The 18,733-nt window shown below is 43.3% G+C and overlaps 1 protein-coding gene across 9 annotated transcripts in view; it reads left to right on the forward strand.

Annotated features, from left to right (window-relative positions):
- Positions 1 to 18,727, forward strand: part of ABI1 (abl interactor 1) — a 140,498-nt gene extending 121,771 nt beyond the window's left edge. For 2 of the 9 annotated variants that reach the window (XM_015414310.1, XM_015414303.1), the window contains 5 exons: positions 1,102 to 1,182; positions 3,147 to 3,323; positions 6,579 to 6,665; positions 10,848 to 11,033; positions 17,116 to 18,727. In XM_015414310.1, the coding sequence (XP_015269796.1) occupies positions 1,102 to 1,182; positions 3,147 to 3,323; positions 6,579 to 6,665; positions 10,848 to 11,033; positions 17,116 to 17,291 (707 nt within the window). In that variant the 3' untranslated portion in view covers positions 17,292 to 18,727. The remainder of the gene's footprint in view (positions 1 to 1,101; positions 1,183 to 3,146; positions 3,324 to 6,578; positions 6,666 to 10,847; positions 11,034 to 17,115) is intronic. The other 7 variants (XM_015414304.1, XM_015414306.1, XM_015414311.1 and 4 more) reach the window with 4 other exon arrangements.
- The last annotated feature ends 6 nt before the right edge of the window (positions 18,728 to 18,733 follow it).

Raw genomic sequence — 18,733 nt, forward strand, 5'->3', positions numbered from 1 at the left:
TCGTCGTCTTCTTCGTCTTCTTCGTCTTCTTCGTCTTCGTCTTCTTCTTCTTCTTTATTTAACACCCTGAAGAGCTGCTGCTGGTCTGAGTAGATGGGCCCATGGTCTGATTTCGGTCTAAGGCAGCTTCATGTGTGCTTCTTTGGCGCAAGGTGCAATGTCTTATTCAGTGAAAGATGCCTTGTACTAGAGCCATGATGGCGAACCTTTTAGAGACCGAGTGCCCAAACTGCGACCCAAAACCCACTTATTTATCGTAAAGTGCCAACACGGCAATTTAACCTGAATACCGAGGTTTTACTTTAGAAACTTTATTTCTACATTAACTTAAGACAATCCAAACAAACTTAAGGAAAGCAATCCCAAATGCTTTCATTTACTTAAAATTATTTGGCAGAGAATTTGACACTTTAATGATGGTCTGGGCCTGGCTGGGGCGATGGCACGCGTGCCCACAGAGAGGGCTCTGAGTGCCACCTCTGGCACCCGTGCCATAGGTTCGCCACCACTGTACTAGAGGAACACATGGGTACTGATGAACTAAAGTAGTAGGACCCAACCAAGCATGGTTGCAAGTGCTGCTGAATTAGCCGTCATCTGGGATTCCTCTAAATATGGATGTAGCGGTCAAAATTCTTAGGGACAATTACGATATTCACTTCCTTTTTAAGACCAATAGAAACTACATCAGTGTAGTGGTAGTATACCACTTACTCAGAACAGGAGAGAAGTGGTGAGTTCGGTTTGACCTGAAACTCTGGCGGCTGCTGCTGTTGAATCGCCTTCTTGGTCTAGTCCTTCATTTCGCCCTTACTGAGTTGTAAAGCTTGTTTGTTTGTTTATAGCCCAACGTTTTAATTGAGATTCAAAAGTGGATTACAAAATCAGAAGGCAATGTAGTAAAAAAATAATAATACCTGCTGCAGTGTGTTTCCGTTAGCACACACACTGGCCCAGTCATAGTGGGTGATCCGTTCTTTACCTGTTCACAAACAACCAGCACCGTTTTGTAAGCTGGAATTTGAATTACTACATTGTCAAAACAAAAATGTTTCTGCTCTAAACTGGGGCCTAACTTGGCAATCTCAACTATTTTATTAGCACAAATATTTGTTCCTCCTCCTCCTGAAGCACCACCAGCACCACCAATGCCCCCGCCTCTCGTGACTGGCAGTATGATAGGTGAGACCTTTTGAGAGTGCTGGAATAAGTGTATTTGCAGTAACCCTTTTCCATCTAATGACTTTATTCATTCTGTTGACGTGGTAGACCCCTGACAAGTTGGGGATTTAACCAATCTAATCACAGCTAATATTTGTGGTGAAAGCCTCTGAAGGTTAGATATAAATGAATGAATCTGCCTTTCATTAAGCAAGATTCTTGTTCCGTCTGGTCTAGTATTGTCTACTGTGGCACAGCAATTCTCCCAGGTATCAGACAGGTCTTCTCCAGCCCTACTACCGGAGGTCTTTTTAATAAGACTTATTGCAAACTTAAACTTGGATCAAATTTGTGCAAAGTATATTATTTGCATGCAAAGCATATTTTTCAAATTTATCAGAGTAGGGCTGACTCCACTCGTTATTTATCCTTCTTTTTATCTAAAGTCCTGTGGTCTACTCTTGTGTGTCATTTACAAAACAGGAGTGTACATTCAGGATATCTAGGGCATACCTGACCAGTGATCCTCTGTATTTATGTTCTTATATGTCCTCAGTCTCTTACCCGGTAGTCCAAAGGCTTGCCACAGATCACAATACAGGATGCAGAATTCAATTAAACGACACAGGGCATTGCCTACATGGGTACTGGAAGTGAAAGGAGTCTAATGGTCTCCAAGATGGTTCTGTGGAAAGACGAAATTTCCGTTGGTCTTTGGCACTATTTGGTTTCCCAGACATTAAAAGCAGAAATGGCTCTACGCAAACTGGTGTGTACTGCCGATGTAAAAATAAATGTTTAAGTTGTTCGTGATCTACCTGTACAATAGACGATGCAGTCTATTGTGCAGGTAGATAGCAGTAGACTGCATTTTGTCTACTAACTTGAGAGGCTTTGACCCAGAAAAGACTTGCAAACTTTGTCTTTAGTTCCATATTGTGAACTAGATTTTGAACAATAATATAGTATGTTGATAATATATTTGTACCCACCAACACAGGTGTGTAAGTGACAACATTTTATTTCAGCACTGTAACTGCCTTAACACTGGAAAGAACTTTTGCATTAGCAAATGAGCTACAAGCGACATAGCTCCATTTTTGGATCGAAAGCATTAAGTGTTATATCATCTCAGCTACGAAGCAGAACTGTGAATAGACACAACAGCCGATTATCTTCGTTGTTTATATAGCGCTTTCTAGGTGCAAATTCCTGTTTTGGTTTTTTTTTTTATCTTTCACGATGTGAAACTTAGCAAATAACCAACACTGAGACATTTTGGATTAGTACGGAAGGCTACGGATGGCTCTAATTTGTTAATGTTGAGAGTTCTCTGCCGGACTGCCTGCCTCTTCTTGTAGATGAGAAGAGTTCAGGAACCTCCTCTCCTTTTTTTAATCGTTGGGAGTTCATTGTTTGAATAAGAGGCTGAACTTATCTGTGTGACTCTTGAAGACGTCTTCATCCTGCAGGGTCCCTGCTACTGAAAAATAAAAGCTTGATGAATTTCTGACAGATAATAGTTTTTATAGCAAATTCCAAGAAATTGTTTCCATCGTATTTTATTTTCTTTTCCCTTGATTATTTAGAAACTATTGCTGCTATATTTGTTCAATTAATTCCCTGTAAAAGGACTTCTCTTGCAGCAGATAAGTGGCTGTGGTATCTCTGAACACCTCAAGGGTTGGTTTTTGTCAGTGTTTATATTTTTAAAATCATTATCTCTGTTAAAGTCCTAAGAAAAGCATATATATAAGTCAGGATGGAACTCTCCTCCTCCCATCATATTTCCAGTGGCCTCTTTTTCCAATCTTCTGCTCTGTGGACTGTCAGTACTACTGGGGATTTGGCTTTCATGAGTGTGCTGTGCCGTGGTGGTCTTAACATTTCTCCCCTGGTTTTCTGCCCTCTGTCTTAAGAATTGGGGTTTTCTGTTTGTTTGTTTAAGTCTTCTTGTTTGGTTCCATTTGGCTCCTGCTTTTCAGCTGCTCCTGGGTCAGCCCCTGGTTCCCAGTATGGCACAATGACCAGGCAGATTTCCCGACACAACTCTACTACTTCTTCGACCTCTTCTGGTGGATTTAGGCGGAATCCTTCTGTGACGGCTCCATTTTCTGCTCAACCTCATGTTAACGGCGGGCCTCTCTATTCCCAAAATTCAAGTAAGCTTCCTGGGTTACTGCAGAGCACAGAGCTCCTGTGCAAACTGATTTTGAAGGTGGCTTGGTTTTTTTGTGTTATTAGTGATCCAGTAAGGGCAATATACACGATAGCTTGGGTCCTAAACAGGTGCCAGTGGAATTCCACTTGTGCAGTGGGGCTTTCCTATCTCTTCTCTCTTGCAGTTATCGGGGCTTCCTCCCAAAGCTGTTCCTGAATGTTGGGGGTGGGAGCTTCCAGGAGAGTGTTAAGTGCGACCCACAGGACTACAGCTGGAGGGAGGGGTGGAGCTGGTGGAAATCGGAGATACCCTCTTTCAGTGAAAAGGCTTCAGCTTGGATCCAAGCCTATATATCTAACCGAACAAGGGCCATTTCTTTACATGGGTTATTTGCCCTCGATTCTGTGTTGTTGGGAAGTTTTATTTCCCTTCTTCCCCACACCATCATGGTGCATTCGTGCATCTTCCAGCTTTCCCCAGCTTTCCCCCGATCTTTCTGAAGCCTGCTTTGCTGCAGAGTTTTGGGACAGATCTCAGTAAAGCCTGGATGAATGGTATGTGGGCAGGAAAGTTCAGGTTTTCACAACTGCATTACAGCCATTTCCCCTGAGCCTATCCCCACAGCGGACACTTCCTCCCCCTGCCACTGAGGGCCTTTTTAAATCGGCAATTTAATATCATATCAATATAACACTGTTTCAGGTTCTCTTAATTCTCAGCTTTAAATTTAAATAAAGTCTGTGGCCCCTTTTGTTGCAGGGATAAAAACAGGAAGGCACAGCTCTGCAATGAAAAGGGCCAGAGATTCTGATATATTGATAATGTTATATCAGTATGTATAATAATATTAAATTGCTAATTTTTAAATAAAATTGAAAAGGTCTGGGAGAAAGCGGGGACCCCTGCAGGGAACCGGGGTAGGGAAACCTGCCATTTGGAAGCCCTGCTGTTGCTGCTGCGTTTTATCGGCAGCCACACCAGCAGTGGGGAACCCGCACAAGCCTGTCCTCAGGTGGAAATCTACAAGGAGTCATTTGAAAGAAGTGGTGTTTAAAGCAGGAGTAATTATCCCTGTTCCATTTTACACAGATGGTTATTCACTGCAGAGGAAATTGCATGGAAAAACTCCAGGCTTTTTTTCTTTCTTTATTAGTCTTACTTCATTTCAGTCTCATTTGCAACAGTCTCATAGTTACAATGAAGTAACCAGTGCAGTTTTGAGAAATAGTCAATAAGCTAGTGGGCAGAGAGCCTTTTAAGGAAAAACTACAGCCAGGGATGTATGACTGTAAAAGGAAGCAACTGTGTCACTTTCAGTCAGCGCAACCTCATTAAGTGTCCAAATTGTGTGAGGTTTGTTGCAGTGTCATGCTTTAACATTCAGGCACTATTTGAACAGGGGCACAAGTTCTAAACGCACATTGCCTGCCGTACTTAAAAAAAAATCCCTCTAATTTTAATTTGTCTTTATCCTTGTAAAAATGTATGATTTTCTCATTTCCCACTTTGATTGGTCTGCATTTTTTTATTGCCAGCAAGCAAATACACTTTCTATTACACAGGTACATGTATATGCAAGAGGGACAGAGAGAAAAAATTTAGACAAAATTTGTACAAAGCAGACCACTAAAGTTACATTGATATATGGGAAAGCTAGGTTGCTCTGAAGTGACCGAAGTGCTAGAATTTATTTGTAAAGACTGAATTATGGTTTTGTTTAAGATTAGTGCATACTTCAAAGTGCAGAACCTGTTTCAAACTTGCGATTCCACCCTGTTTCCCTGCTGAAAAAAGCCGGTTTGATACACTCCCCATGATGCTGCCCCCTAGTGTTGGTATTCAGAGGTTACCTTTAGTCATCACGGCTAGTAGTCATTGATAGACCTTTTCCCCATTACTAATCTGTCTAATCCCTTTTTAAAGCCAATCTTCATAACTCAAAGGAAGGTAGGCAATTTGATCTATGAATAGAAGCTATCATAGAGGCCACTCTAAAACTGAATCCTTTAGTGTTGTGTGACATATGCTGTTGTCACATTTTACACCAGAAGGCACTGGCTGCCCTTAAAATCTAGTTATTGGTTCTCTGAGAGTCTCTCCGTTGCCAGGTCAACAGCGCGAGGCCTTTTCCCCTTTGATGCCTGTTGAAAGTGCAAAGTTTTTATGTACGGTTCTTGAAGGCTGAGTGTTCAGAATGCTGGAGTAATTATTTATGAAGCTTGAAAGCCAGGAAGCGTTGTCCTTTGTCATTTTGATGTCACTGGAATGCCAATAGTGGGCAATAAATACATCCTGTGAAATACTCTGGCTTGCCTGATTAGTTGAGGCAAGGCTATTTTGAGGGATAAGCCAACTTTTTAATGCAAGTATCCTTTCATGTTAAATTGTCGGAGGTAGAATAACACACACACACACCATCTATTAAAATCAATCACTGTTCTAAAAGCCATTATCAAGGTATTCTGTAAGTCACAGAAACAATAAGACAAGCAAGAAGCCCTATCTTAGGCGGAAAGGCTGGGTATTCCACCTGGCGGCAGCCTCCACGTGATCACCCTCCACAATCCAGGTTTCACTCAGAAATCAGCTGGAAGAAAACATTTATGGTTTGAGGGCCAATCGTGAAACCATTGCCAGTTCCCTGATTTTTGTGTTTCATGACTCTGCAAACTATGATCCCTCCCATATTCCTTCCTTCCCTTTCTCCTGTGATTTTACAGCAAGATCTGCTTCAGTGAGTTAAAAAAATAATAATCACAAGTTCCCAGCCTCACCCTGCAACTTTGAGTCGATCCCTGTGGATCCCTTCTGTTAGCAAGGGTGTCTGGGAGGCGCCTTTGGTGAGAGGAAACCACCTCAGCTGGCAAAGATGGATCAACAGGATCTGGAGCTTTACTGTAAGACTTTGAAACATCTGGATTTTAAAGCTGAAAACAGCATTCTTAAGGAATTCATTCTTAAGGAACTCGGTTAGATCAAGGAAGTAGGAAGCTATTTTTTAACTGGAATCCTTAGGGGGGGTTTTTTGGTTCCTTTTTCCTTTTCCGGGGAGTTGCAAGTTGGCTAAAAATTGGGCTTGGTGATGATTGTGTTATTGGGAACGCAAACTTGAAGGAGGTCCTGCCGTGTTGGTTTCTGTTGTTCATTGCATATCTTGTTTTGTAGTCCATTGTTACTGACAGCTGCTTTTGTTTGTTTGTTTTCCTTTTTTTCCTGTATGTTTTTACTTCCCTATTATGGTGTCTGTTGCTTCCAGTTTCTATTGCTCCGCCCCCTCCCCCTATGCCTCAGTTGACTCCACAGATACCTCTCACAGGCTTCGTGGCCAGGGTTCAGGAAAACAGTAAGTTTGGCCGCTCAGCTTCTCCAACGAGTAGAGCTGATTCTCTCTTCTAGCATGCATGGCTGGCCAATCAGACTCCTTTCTCTGTTTTTTCCCCCCCTTTTCCTTATCGGTGTCCAAACTTGAGATGCTAATTCCATTTTGTATTCTAGGCCCAACTTGGAACAGAAGAGCACCTTCTCCTCGGTTTAGTTTCAAGCATAAAAAAATTAGCATTGGTTCTTACTGATCATTTTGCCACAATCCATGCGTCTCTTAACTTTCTATCCAAAAGTTGATTTTTTTGGGGGAGAGTCCAAAATGCAGTCTACAGAGTTAGCAGGACACTAGTTTAAATAAAACAAATGGAACAGGAATGTGCCGTAGGCAAGTTCCATTTTCAAATGCTCTTCCAGTAATCCCCACAATGGTTTTGAACGAAGGAAATTTGAAAACTAGTTTAAGGTATGCATATACCCCGTTGACTCACTGGGATGGATCCAGCCAGTATTTCCTTATGATCTTGCCCAAGTTGCCTCCTTACTACAGCTCCAGTCCCTCACAACATTTATGTGGGCAGGTCCCAGGGTCCTCAGCGTAGCCTTTATTGCTGGTCACCTCGCCTTCCTTTTTTTGACCAGATGAAAAGCTGGTTGGATCCAAACTGCAGCTCAAAGATTTATGAGAAAATATGAAAGGGCATCAAACAAAATGTCCCAAGTACAGATGTAATAACTTAGAATCCTTTTAATTTGTGATTTGCAGGCAACATGTAGGCGGGGGGGGGGTGCGTTTAGGACTAGTTTGTGTGATCTGAGCCATGCAGGAAAACCTTAACCATCAGGTGTCTCTTGTGGAGGGCTTCTTGATGCCTCTCCTGTACACAGTACAGCATTAGCATTCCAGGGATCTTTACTGGCATGTTAATGCTGTGCACTAGAGGCTGGGGGGGCTGATTTAAACATAAAGGTGGTCAGACACAATAGCGGGGCAGTCCTTTCTATCATGCCTAACATCACTTCTCAGTCGGCCCTCAGCTCGTTACCTGCAAGTTGTTGATGCACTTAGGTGCTGGCTGAAGTCATTTGTGCGCCACTTGCCTGGGGAGCAATAGGGAAAACCGCTTGAACTAGGAGAGATGATGTAAAAACAGCACATTAAAAACTACATGTATACGTTGTTTTTAGAAGTGCGTGGGAAATACGCTAGTTGTATCACAGTGCTATGTAGGGCATAAATAGGCACCGTGATACAATAAAACAACGGTAATGGCTCTCGAATCATAGCAAGAGTTATGCTGCATCAGACATCGCAAACAAATGCCCGTTTGTTTGTGACTGGCACAGAGGTCATTAGATGTTTGGGCTTGTGCATTTTCTCCCTTCTCCTGTCTCACCTTGCCGAGACTGAAGGTGGCAAGTCTTCAACTAACTGCAGTTAGTCAAGGTGCCTAAAAGTCAACCCCCTGAACAACCGTCCTTCCTTGCTACTAGGATTCTTAACCCGGATGAAGCCATATTGAACTGAACCTTAGAATCCTGGTCACAAATTAGTTTTCGTTGAGGGCCTCTGAGAGGGGCAGGAGGGCATTACCACAGAGTCTTGCTACAGGCACCTCTTTCTCCTCTGCAGCTACTAAGTTGGTAACAGGGGGTCAGCACACTTTTAGATGGACAGTGTTGATTGAGCAAGTTTTGAGTCCAGCAGCACTTTAGAGAGCAACAAGGTATAAGCTTTTTTTGGCCCATGCAGGGGGGTATTTATTGTATTTTTTTTTCTTGTGTGAGTGTGTGCACCTGGAAGCCATGGAGACCTCTGGTGACTGACCTCTACTGGGGGCCTGGCGGATATTCAGAGAGGTGGCTGAATAAAGCCTGCCCCTGCCTCCCACCTCTGGTATTCCGAGGAGGTCTCCCATCCAAGCACTTCCCAGAGTCGACCCAGCTTAGCTTCTGAGATCTGACGAGATCGGGCTTGTCTGCGCTATGCAAGTCAGGGCTGGGGTATAAGCTTTCGAGAGTCAAATTCCTTTGTCAGATATTGATTCCAGCGTGATCTTACTCTCGAAAGCTTATACCATGTAAATCTGGTTGGTCTCTAAGGTGCCATGGGACTCTGCTTTTGGCGATGGTGAAATCTTTGCATACCTTGAGAAGCCTCCTGCCCTCTTTTTGACAGTAATGTGTCCCTGTCATAGATGGGTTAAACTTCTCCGGAGCTTCCTGAAGCTGATTCCAGCATTCAGAGCAGCAAAGAGAGTCTTACTGGCTCATGTTAAATTCATATGCAAACCTGAAATTGACTGTGGCTCTGCTCTACTCTTAAGGAGCAGTTATGTATGAAGGCATCCATTTCATGTTTCGGATTAATCCAGCCAGTCCCACATTTCTTCCTACAGTATCTTAAAACACTTAATAAATAGAAAACAAACTGAAGCTGTTAATGCCGTGTTGAAATTAAGCAGTTAAAATTTCACTCATTCAATGGAGGGAATGGAGGCATTAGTTTTACTGTATGGCTTCTTCTGGTCTTCTCAGTTATGTTAACCTGAGTTTTTTGGGGGGGTTGTAAGCCAGGTATGTGCTTACAGCTACATGCTATAGCTGAGTTATAGTTGTTATTAGAAAGGTTTCATTGGTTTCTAGTGTTTTTTTTAAAAAAACACCATTCAATAAAACCAGGTGTGGTTTTATGCACAAATATTTCCATTAACTGAGATACTTGATTCTTAATAGCATTCTTTTTTCCTCTGAAGCTAAAGAAACTTAATGGAAAATAGTTTTTCTTACAGCCCCTTTGCTATTCCCGTACAAAATGGATCCAGTCCATTTTGTTTGTGTGCATGCCTGTTTATTGTTAAATGGATCAGGGCCATAACATCTAGGGTGCAGGCCACCAGGAATAGCTCTTTATTTTGCACTGAAATAGTTATTTCTTGTGACAATTCAAGAGAGCTTGTGGTAGAAGAATTCCCACTGAACTTCACTGGTTATCTTCTAACCATCTTCCACAGAACCCCCCCCCACACACACACACACGCACACAAACATGCACTACTTTGCACTTAGCTGAATTCAGATGTTGAGCTAGATTTAGGTTCTAGATTGAATAGGATTCAGAGTACTATGTATATAGAAAGGAGTCTGGAACAGCTGTTAACTGACTTGGGGGGGGGAAACAGAAAACTGAACAGGATTAAGAAGTATCAAAGGTACACTGTTAAAGGGCCATTGATTTTAGTGATAGAATTAAACACATACCTGGCTTCTCTCCGTTTGTATAATCAGGCCTTTAAAATGCTTCACTTTGACCCCTCAGTCTAGTGTCCATACCCTACTGGCATTCATGACATCATATGCTATGCTTAATACAAATACATTTGAGATTTGTGTGTGTGTGTATGTGCGTATAAATATAGGTGGATTTTTTGATCAGGTGGACTTAAATTTTTATCCTTCTGAGCATGAGCCTTCAAAATGCTTTACTGGTCACTTTAAGAGGGGGCGGGGAGAGGAGCTCTAATTAGATAGCTGTTGTGATACTTGAAGGAGGATACACAGTCTTGCTTGAACTGTAGCCACAGAAAACCTGTCGTTCAAATTGCAGAATTGTAGCGAAGTCCCCTGAACCTTGCAGGGTGGGCTCTCTGCACCTTCCGTTGTCTTCTGTTACTTGGTCTTCAGGCGGTGATGCAGATTCCCTTGTCTTCCTTTTATCACTGTGCAACCGTGGGAGCCAGAATTTTTGTCCTCACTAGTGGCTCTCTGATTGCCTGGAATTCCTTTTAACTCAGAACCAAAAACAAACTAACAGAATAGCCCTGAAAGCACCAGCATGCCGTCTTTACTGCTGGGCTGCAACCTTCAGCAACCTTCTTTCTGATACGAACGTCTATGATATCTTTTTGGCACAAGGAGCAAGAAAGTAATGGAGCCAATATCCCTTCTGATTCCTGCTAGCGATCAGCTTCTGCCTTGGCGTGTGTGCTTTGACAGTAGCATCTCTCTAGTCTGTGGCTGCTAGTAACGTGTACAGCCGTAAATTTGTAGTGTTTAACATAACGCCGCATTTTGTTTCTAATCCATGCATGGTATTGTAACTGCATGCTGTTTGTTTTCTGTAGAAAATGTGCTGCCCCGGTAATGCATTTCTTTGCGTTTGCAAGGAAGCTGACTGAACTCCTGTTTCCATTGACTTTTCTAGTTGCTGATAGTCCGACTCCGCCTCCGCCTCCTCCGCCAGACGAGATGCCGATGTTTGATGACTCGCCGCCCCCGCCGCCTCCACCACCCGTGGATTATGAAGACGAGGAGGCTGCAGTCGTGCAGTATAATGATCCGTATGCCGATGGCGATCCTGCTTGGGCACCTAAGAACTATATTGAGAAAGGTAAAAATATTTGCTCCAAAAAATACTCCTTGCTGTTTGCCCAGCTCTACTCTGATGGCTTTTTTTTTTAAAGCCTCTGCTGTGAACTCTCTGGGTGTCCTTTTGCAAGTGGCTGCTGTCTCAGCGTCCGCCTCCCATTGAGCTGCAGGAGAGTAATGAGACAGCTCTGTCTTACAGGGCTCTTGCGAGGCTTATTGAGAGGATGCTCAAAGTGCTTGCAATGCCTTTCGACGAAGTAGTAAGAGGAACTGCCTTGGGAGGAGCAGGAGGGTGGCAGCACTATAGGAATCCAGCTGTAACCCTCCCCCTGTACTCTGCTGGCTTGTGGCAATGCCCCATGGGACGGGGAGGAGGAGGAGGTCCCTCTTGACCACCCAAAAGACTGTATTATGGATCATGGGACCCTGCATGGACAAAAGTCTTGCGGTACAGTGGCTGTAGTAGAGTATGGAATTAGGTGAAATTGAATCAGAAAACTGGGTGGATACAACCTGGTGCCTGTTGCTGGTATAACTCTGGTGTGGGGATAGCCAACCCACTTGCAGCTGCAGCCCTCATCTGGGCCAGGATGGCAGCAACTGTAGTCTTAGGCAGCTATGTAGTGAATGGCTTGTGTGGGCATGCACCAGTTTTTCGAGGGTTGGTACCAATAGATCACTGTAGTGTCAGATAAGAGGGACTCAATTTCCTGTCTAGACTAAGCTATAATAGTTCTTTCACTAGTGTCCAGGTCCATTGTGGAACAAATGAAGCACAGAGATAGATCTTCAAATATCCCCATAGGCGTTCTGGAATGAGAGCTGCACACAATCCATCATTATGGCAAATAGCTCCAAATCGTATTTGGTTGATCATTTGTTTCTGAAGGTTGCCTTTCCAAGAAATAACCTTTGCTAATAATCTAGTCTGAGAAGAGTGTACCAAATAAGGTGGAGATTTAGCCTTGCAGGTATGTGGTGGTTAATCTGGAAAGTGACACTGCTACCTTCATAGAGCATAGTTTGTTCAGATGTCAGGACTTCTGATGCGTCAAAGCCATTAGCATCCTCTTTCCTTCTTTCTGGCCTTATCCCTAGAGCACGGGTGTCTTGTAGAAACACACAACTATTCCTTTGGAATTTCCTTTCCAAGAGTGGAATATCCTGACACTATATCAGCATAGTTTGGGGGAGGTGATCTGTATTTCGTTGCCAGAGCTCTTTTTGTAGGAGGAACTCCTTTGCATGTTAGGTGACACACCCCTAACGTAGCCAATCCTCCAAGAGCTTCCAGTAGCCCCAGTAAGAAGAGCTCTGTAAGCTCTTGGAGGATTGGCTACATTAGGGGTGTGTCACCTAATATGCAAAGGAGTTCCTGCTACAAAAAGAGCCCTGGAAGATCAGGGTGTACAAGCAGTAGCAGCCAATAGAAACTGCTACTTAGCAGTTCAGCCTTTGGTCTAATATAGGAAGACAAGGATAGGACAAGCTGCTTCCCTGTTGGTGGCTGATTGGGATGGATTGATTTAAATAAGGAGAGTCAAATCATCAAGAAAATAACCCAAACTTGTTTTACTCAAACATCTCTATTTAAATACTTCATAAGTGAAAGCGCATGCTAACTGGTTGCTACGATCATAGAACATGTTGCTTTAAAACTAAATAGAGCCTTTATATCTCATAAATAATGCAATAAGTTTGTTACATTTTTTTTATCAGTTTAGAAAATTATGGCACACTGCTTATTTTTAGATGACAATTGCTTTTTGCAGCCAACACCCCATGACAGGTTTTTGTAGTCAGGTTCTGGCTGAAGTCAACAATTCCAACCCCCTAGCATTCCCTTCTGCTTTAGACTACCCAGCCTGCTTTGTCACATGACCTTTCCGTGCCGCAAAATAGTAAATCCGAAGCACGCAGAAGGACTGGCCATTGTTTGCCATGAGCTGGAAAGTACAAGTTTGTGTTGTTTGGCCGGCTGGTGGTGAGTATCAATATTTAGAATACTGAGCCCATTGCAGAGGTTAGATAGTTCTTAGGCATAAAATAGGAGCGAGAAGTAGATCAGTGAATTGAGCATCTATGGGGACTTGCCAGTTGGCTGCCTCCCAGTATGGTATTGTCAAACTATAAGTACACAAACTGTTGTTCTGTAGTTTTCCACACAGATCGAGGTGTCGACCTAATTCGTTACGAGGACTGGACCTGACATAAATGTCACTCTGTCGGGCTGGGCCATGTGTGCCCTTAAAATGTAATGCCAGATACCGGAGATATAAGCTTTATATAAAGGACACAGGCAAACAAAATCAAAGATATTATTTTTTTGCTCAACATACAGACATGCTTAAAATATTAACACCCTTACAGTATTAATGGCCCTTCCTCCTGGAAAAAGGCAAAGAATTTATCTCTCTCCCCGCCTTTCCTGGTGAAGTTAGATTATAGCCACATGAAGGTGCAAGAACAGCCATAGAACACAGAGTAACTATTAGGACCAACCAAGTGTCACAAAACAGAGGGCAAGTTTTTGAGTTCTCCAGAATTCTCTCTTTTTTTTTTTGCCCCCCAGAGGGAATTTTTATTGCATTTTCTATAAATTACAAACTACAATGAAAAAATAGGGAGGGAACATCTACATCTAAGGAGAAAGGAAAGAAAACCACTACTAACTAAACCCCCAACATCAGCTTGTATAAGTGTTAGTCTAAAATGCTTACATTACATTGAACATAGTTGATTAAGCTAAAATATTTATCTTTTTAACCATTTTTAACTGTTTAAAGACAACCCCCAAGAGCATCGTTTATATCACATGCTTTAAGGCACCATTCAGAGTCCTTCAGCCTTCACTTTGCTATATCTTTTCTAATCCTCAATTGGTATTCTCATTTAGGGGCAGCCGCCTCCTTTTCTGAAGCAGAATCCTTGTTGGAAGGCACAGAGTCCAGTTCAGAGTCCAGTTCACCCCTAGATTTGTTGTCATCTTCTTCTTTAGAGTCCTCAGCTGGTTCTCCCAGTTGCAATCTCAGGAACTCGCGCACTTTGGAAACAGAGTCATTTTTTTTTTGTCCTGCAGTTTGAAAATGACTCCTTCAGGGGTTAACCATCTGTAGGAAATGCTCTTTGTTTGTAAAAAAAGGATTAAGTCTTTGTACTTCTTCCTCTTCTTCCTTATTTCAAATGGGATATCTTTTAAAATCCTGATGGTGTTGCCTCCAATTTTCAGGGGTGTTCCTGTAGTTGCTTTCAGGATAGAATCCGTCACGTGTCTCTTTGAGAATCTAACCACTATCTCCCCAGGCAGATTATTTTTCTTGATGTAAACAGAATAGGCCCTATAGACCACATCCATTTCACTTAGGAGGTATTCCGCTTTTAAATCTGTAACTGGAGCTAATGCATAGCTCAAAAGTTGTTTTAGATTCTCGTCTTTTACTTCAGGGACCCCTTGGAATTGGAGGACCAGGTTAGCTTTCTCCATTTGCAGTTGTAAAAGTTGAGATTCATCCGAAGCTTGTTTCCTTTCCAGCATTTGCACCTTTTTCTTGACTTTTTTAGAGTTGGCATCTATTTCCTTTACTTTCTCAGCTGTTTGCTCCGTCTTCAGACAGTTGGAGCTGCTGAGTTGGAAAGTTCTGATTTAGAGTCCACCAAAAGTTTAGAGAACTCAGTGGTCTCTTCCGGTCGTGGGCTCATGCTCCCCGGTGCTTTCACTTTTGCCTGTTTCTCTCTCTCCGCTTTTTTCCATGCCATTTTTATGGATTGTTTACTTTTGTCAAAACTTGCTAAAGTCTCTGAAATTCACCCAGTGCCTATCCGTGCTCTGATAAGGTTCTTAAAATAGATTTCAACGCTTTTAATTCCGTCTCCCTTTGCTAAATCGCTTTTTAGTTCATGTGTATGGGAGGGGCCCCTCCCCCACTAGCTTTTCTCGCCGTTCTCGGGGGGGGACACTTTCTTTTTAAGTTGCCAGTATTTCGCTTTCACTCGACTCACTGTTCATTGTTGGTCATAAGACCTCGCTCAAAATGCGTTTTAAACGCTCTATCTCCAACGCTTGTCCCAGTTAGCAGCTCTAGTTCCATTCGGACGCATAGCGGCAGGACCGTCAGGGTGGAAGAGCACCTCAATTCCCTAGCATTACGCTGGTGAAGAGGCCACCCTTCAAAAGCCCCATGGCTAGGAGCCCTTCACAAAGGCTCCGGGGGGGGGGTAGCGAACAATCGCCCCCCCCAACCGCTAGTGCGCAGATCGCACCCCCAGGAGGTCCGGGTGGTGCGTCTTGTCAGCGTGTCACCATAAACCGGAAGTTGTGAGTTCTCCATAATTCTCAAGACAGGTGGTAGCCCCTCCCCCCCAAAAAAACGGAAAGAAAGATGCTGGCTGGGATGTGATGCAAAGTCCTGGTGTAGTATGTGCTATGCTAGGTGTTAGATACATGCTGGGGGTGCACACTTTTTTGCTTTTTTAAACAATTGCACGGGAGAATGCAGGTGCCAGGGAAAGGCAGTCTGCACTCCCCCAGGGGCATTGTCTTCTCTCCTCTGGGCAATGAGGCAGGCTTATCCGGACCGGGGTTGAAGGGGTTGTGAGCCCACCGCTCACAGGAAAAGTTCAAACAACACTTGGCCAGTTAAGTCAGCCTCAAAGGGCAGCTTGGCTCTGGCCAGCCAAGAGCTGTACCTGGAACTCATCTTCCCCACCCCAGAGGAAGAAAGTGAGAAGGAGAGAGGCACTTGCCAAGAGGTGCTTGTTGGCAGAGGCCAGGGCCAGGCAGCCAGATGAGTGCAGAAGAGCTGCTTCTCCCCAGCCAGCCGAGGACAGTGCCTGGCTCTCGCCGAGGCTTAACAGAGGAAGAAAGGGAGGGGGGAGGCAGCCGCAGAAGAGGTGCTTGTCAGTGGCTGCGGGTGCTGGGAGCACTGAAGAGGACATGCGCCCGGACAAGTGGGAGCTGCTGGCTTGTTGGATAAGGAACTGGGAGGGAGCGGGCACTGGGTGGACTCTGAAGGGGTGAGTCGGGTGAGGAGGAACCAACCAGCCAATCTACCTACCTCCCACCTCCTCCAGCATGCCAACAGCGGCCACATGCGTATGTTTTTAAGACAGCAACGCAGTCTCCATAGAGACTACAGTGGCAAACGTAGAGCGTCTTTCTATTACCAAGTAAAGAGACCTATTGGTGGGACAAGGCAACTGCAGCATGCGCACTGCGCTCCCCCCCCCCCCCGGGCAGCCTCCTACCTTCCTTCGCACCAGTTGCTTATGGGCCTGATAAGGCCCGTGGGCCATATATTTGACATCCCTGCCATAGATCTTCCTTTACAAAGAAAAGCAGCCTTTTATAAGATGCTCATAATGCAAGTGCACAGTATAAAAACTGAACTTACATTCACCTTTCATTTTAAACTGGGCTGACAATATCTTGCTCCTGAAGGAAAGAGCATGGAAACCTGCCTTGCGCTCCTAAATAATTTACTAATTTAATTTAATCCTTTTCAATAAGAATGTTTATTGTTGCAAATACTGCTGTGCTGTTATTAGCGCCAGCTGTACATTGAGCATCAAACAGGATTTGGAATTGCCTGACCTGAAGCTATGTTTTGATTCCGTTGGCAGGGGATACTTTTTCTCCATTAGGAAGCTGTACTGTATTCCATGTACTTTTGTCAGTAGGGACTGTATACACACACACACACGTGCTTAAGTGTTGGTAGAAGTTATGGCATTGTTAAGTGGGGGTGGTACTCCTATTGCCTAGAGATAACATTGTCATGAACTGAATAGGTCTAGCCAGTTTACCATCTACTTTGATTCCATGTAAGGTTTTAGGTGTGAGCTCTTTCCCAGGTTTGTTTCCTGAGTGCCTTTTAACTGGAAATATCCAGGACTGTCCTTCTGCTTGCAAAATGTATGCTTCAACCTTTCAGCTATGGCTTCTCAAAGAGTGCACAGAAGCTTCAACTTAAATACCAGGTTAATGTGCAAGATAGATTTCTGAAATCATTCAAACAGCAAGGGGGAGTAGACCCCCCCCCCCAGCAACTGTGTGACGAGACTGGCTCATGCCAGACTCATTTGTTTGGTTTGTCTCCAATTTCCAGTTGTTGCCATATATGATTACACAAAGGACAAGGATGATGAGCTGTCATTCATGGAGGGTGCAATCATTTATGTTATAAAGAAGAATGACGACGGCTGGTATGAAGGTGTGTGCAACCGAGTGACCGGCCTGTTTCCCGGAAACTATGTCGAATCAATCATGCACTATGCGGATTAAAAGTACTTTCTTCAGGTCAGGTCTTGTATTCAATCATGCCATAATTATTTACAAAGGGTAACTAAAAGGTTAACAGTTGTCTTAATGCTCTCTTTTAAAAAAAAGATGTGCCCATCCTTTCAGGCCATACTGTTTAAATGGTATGATTGAATGTTCATCTGTAAGCATTTGTCTCTGCAGAGTTTGTAAAACAAGCAACTGTTTTATTACTGATTATGCTTATTTACTTACGCATTGTTGATTTTTATGACCAGCCTAAATATTCTGGGGAAGTAGGGTATATAATATTTAATGACTCATGATTCAAAATGTGCCATTTCTCTTTTTTTCCTTCAGTGCAGCATGGTAAACTAACAACAATGTTAGACTAACATTAAAAATCTGGTCAAAAAGTTTGATAGTGCTGGTCATCTACCTTTGTTTAGACTCTTGCTCATCCTCAAACTATAGTATTTGTTTAAAAGCATGCATACAAACTTATGTATTGAATTATCCTTTTTTTTTTCAAAAATCCAAGATGCTTCCAATTTGTTGTAATCTTTTACCTGGAGTACTTTTACTAAAAGTTTATTCCAGAGAGTCATTTGAGTCTCTAAGGTGTCCATGTGAATCAAAGATGGGTGGTCTTATGATGTATGTGTAATTTGTACCTGAGTTTTTTTTAAATGAGTAAATTTGCATTGACTTTTCCATTCATAAATACATAAGTGAACCAAAGGTCTTGTCCATTACTTTGTTGGCTTACCTTGGCAAAGCAATATTAGTGTGTTGACCTTCCCCTATCAGCTGGGTCACTAGCTTTTAACGCAAGTCAGGGACTTGACATCCCATGACCAGGATACCCAAATCCATGCAAGCTCACCATGACTATAATTACACACACAACTATTTGACTGCATTTAACATTACAGGAAGTGGCTCAACATTGGCTGGTCACCATTTTAAACCGTGGAAGAGCAGAAGCGGTAGAGGGGTAAACAAGCTTATAGGATGGGCACATTTTGTAGAGAGGAGCCGTTCTAGCCGGGGGGAATTGCACTTGAATCCTTTAACATGCTCTGGGGATCTCTGTTGCCCATGAGGAGAGCCTCCTTCCCCTTGCCTTAAGGTGTGATTAGAGCTGAACAAGCAAGAGATCTCAGGCTGATGCCTCTTTCTCCACCCCCTGCCTCTACCATCTTACTGCCTCCTAAGCAGTGTGCATGTGGTGTTGGGAGGAACACCAGAACGGCACCCCCAGGAGTTTTGGATCCTTCCAGTCCCTGCAAGTAGGCTCTTGCTTTGATAGCTGTTCATCCACAGGGACCTATGATAACACTCAGTGGCCTTGGTCATGAAGTGGGTTGGTGCACTTTCAGGAGACAAACCTTTAAGCTAAGGTACACATTCAACAGCTTCCAGAATGTGAAAGAACAAACCTAAAATGACTATTTTAACAAGTC

The sequence above is a fragment of the Gekko japonicus genome, unplaced genomic scaffold, assembly GCF_001447785.1.
Source record: "Gekko japonicus isolate JY-2015 unplaced genomic scaffold, Gekko_japonicus_V1.1 scaffold80, whole genome shotgun sequence".
NCBI lineage: Eukaryota > Metazoa > Chordata > Lepidosauria > Squamata > Gekkonidae > Gekko > Gekko japonicus.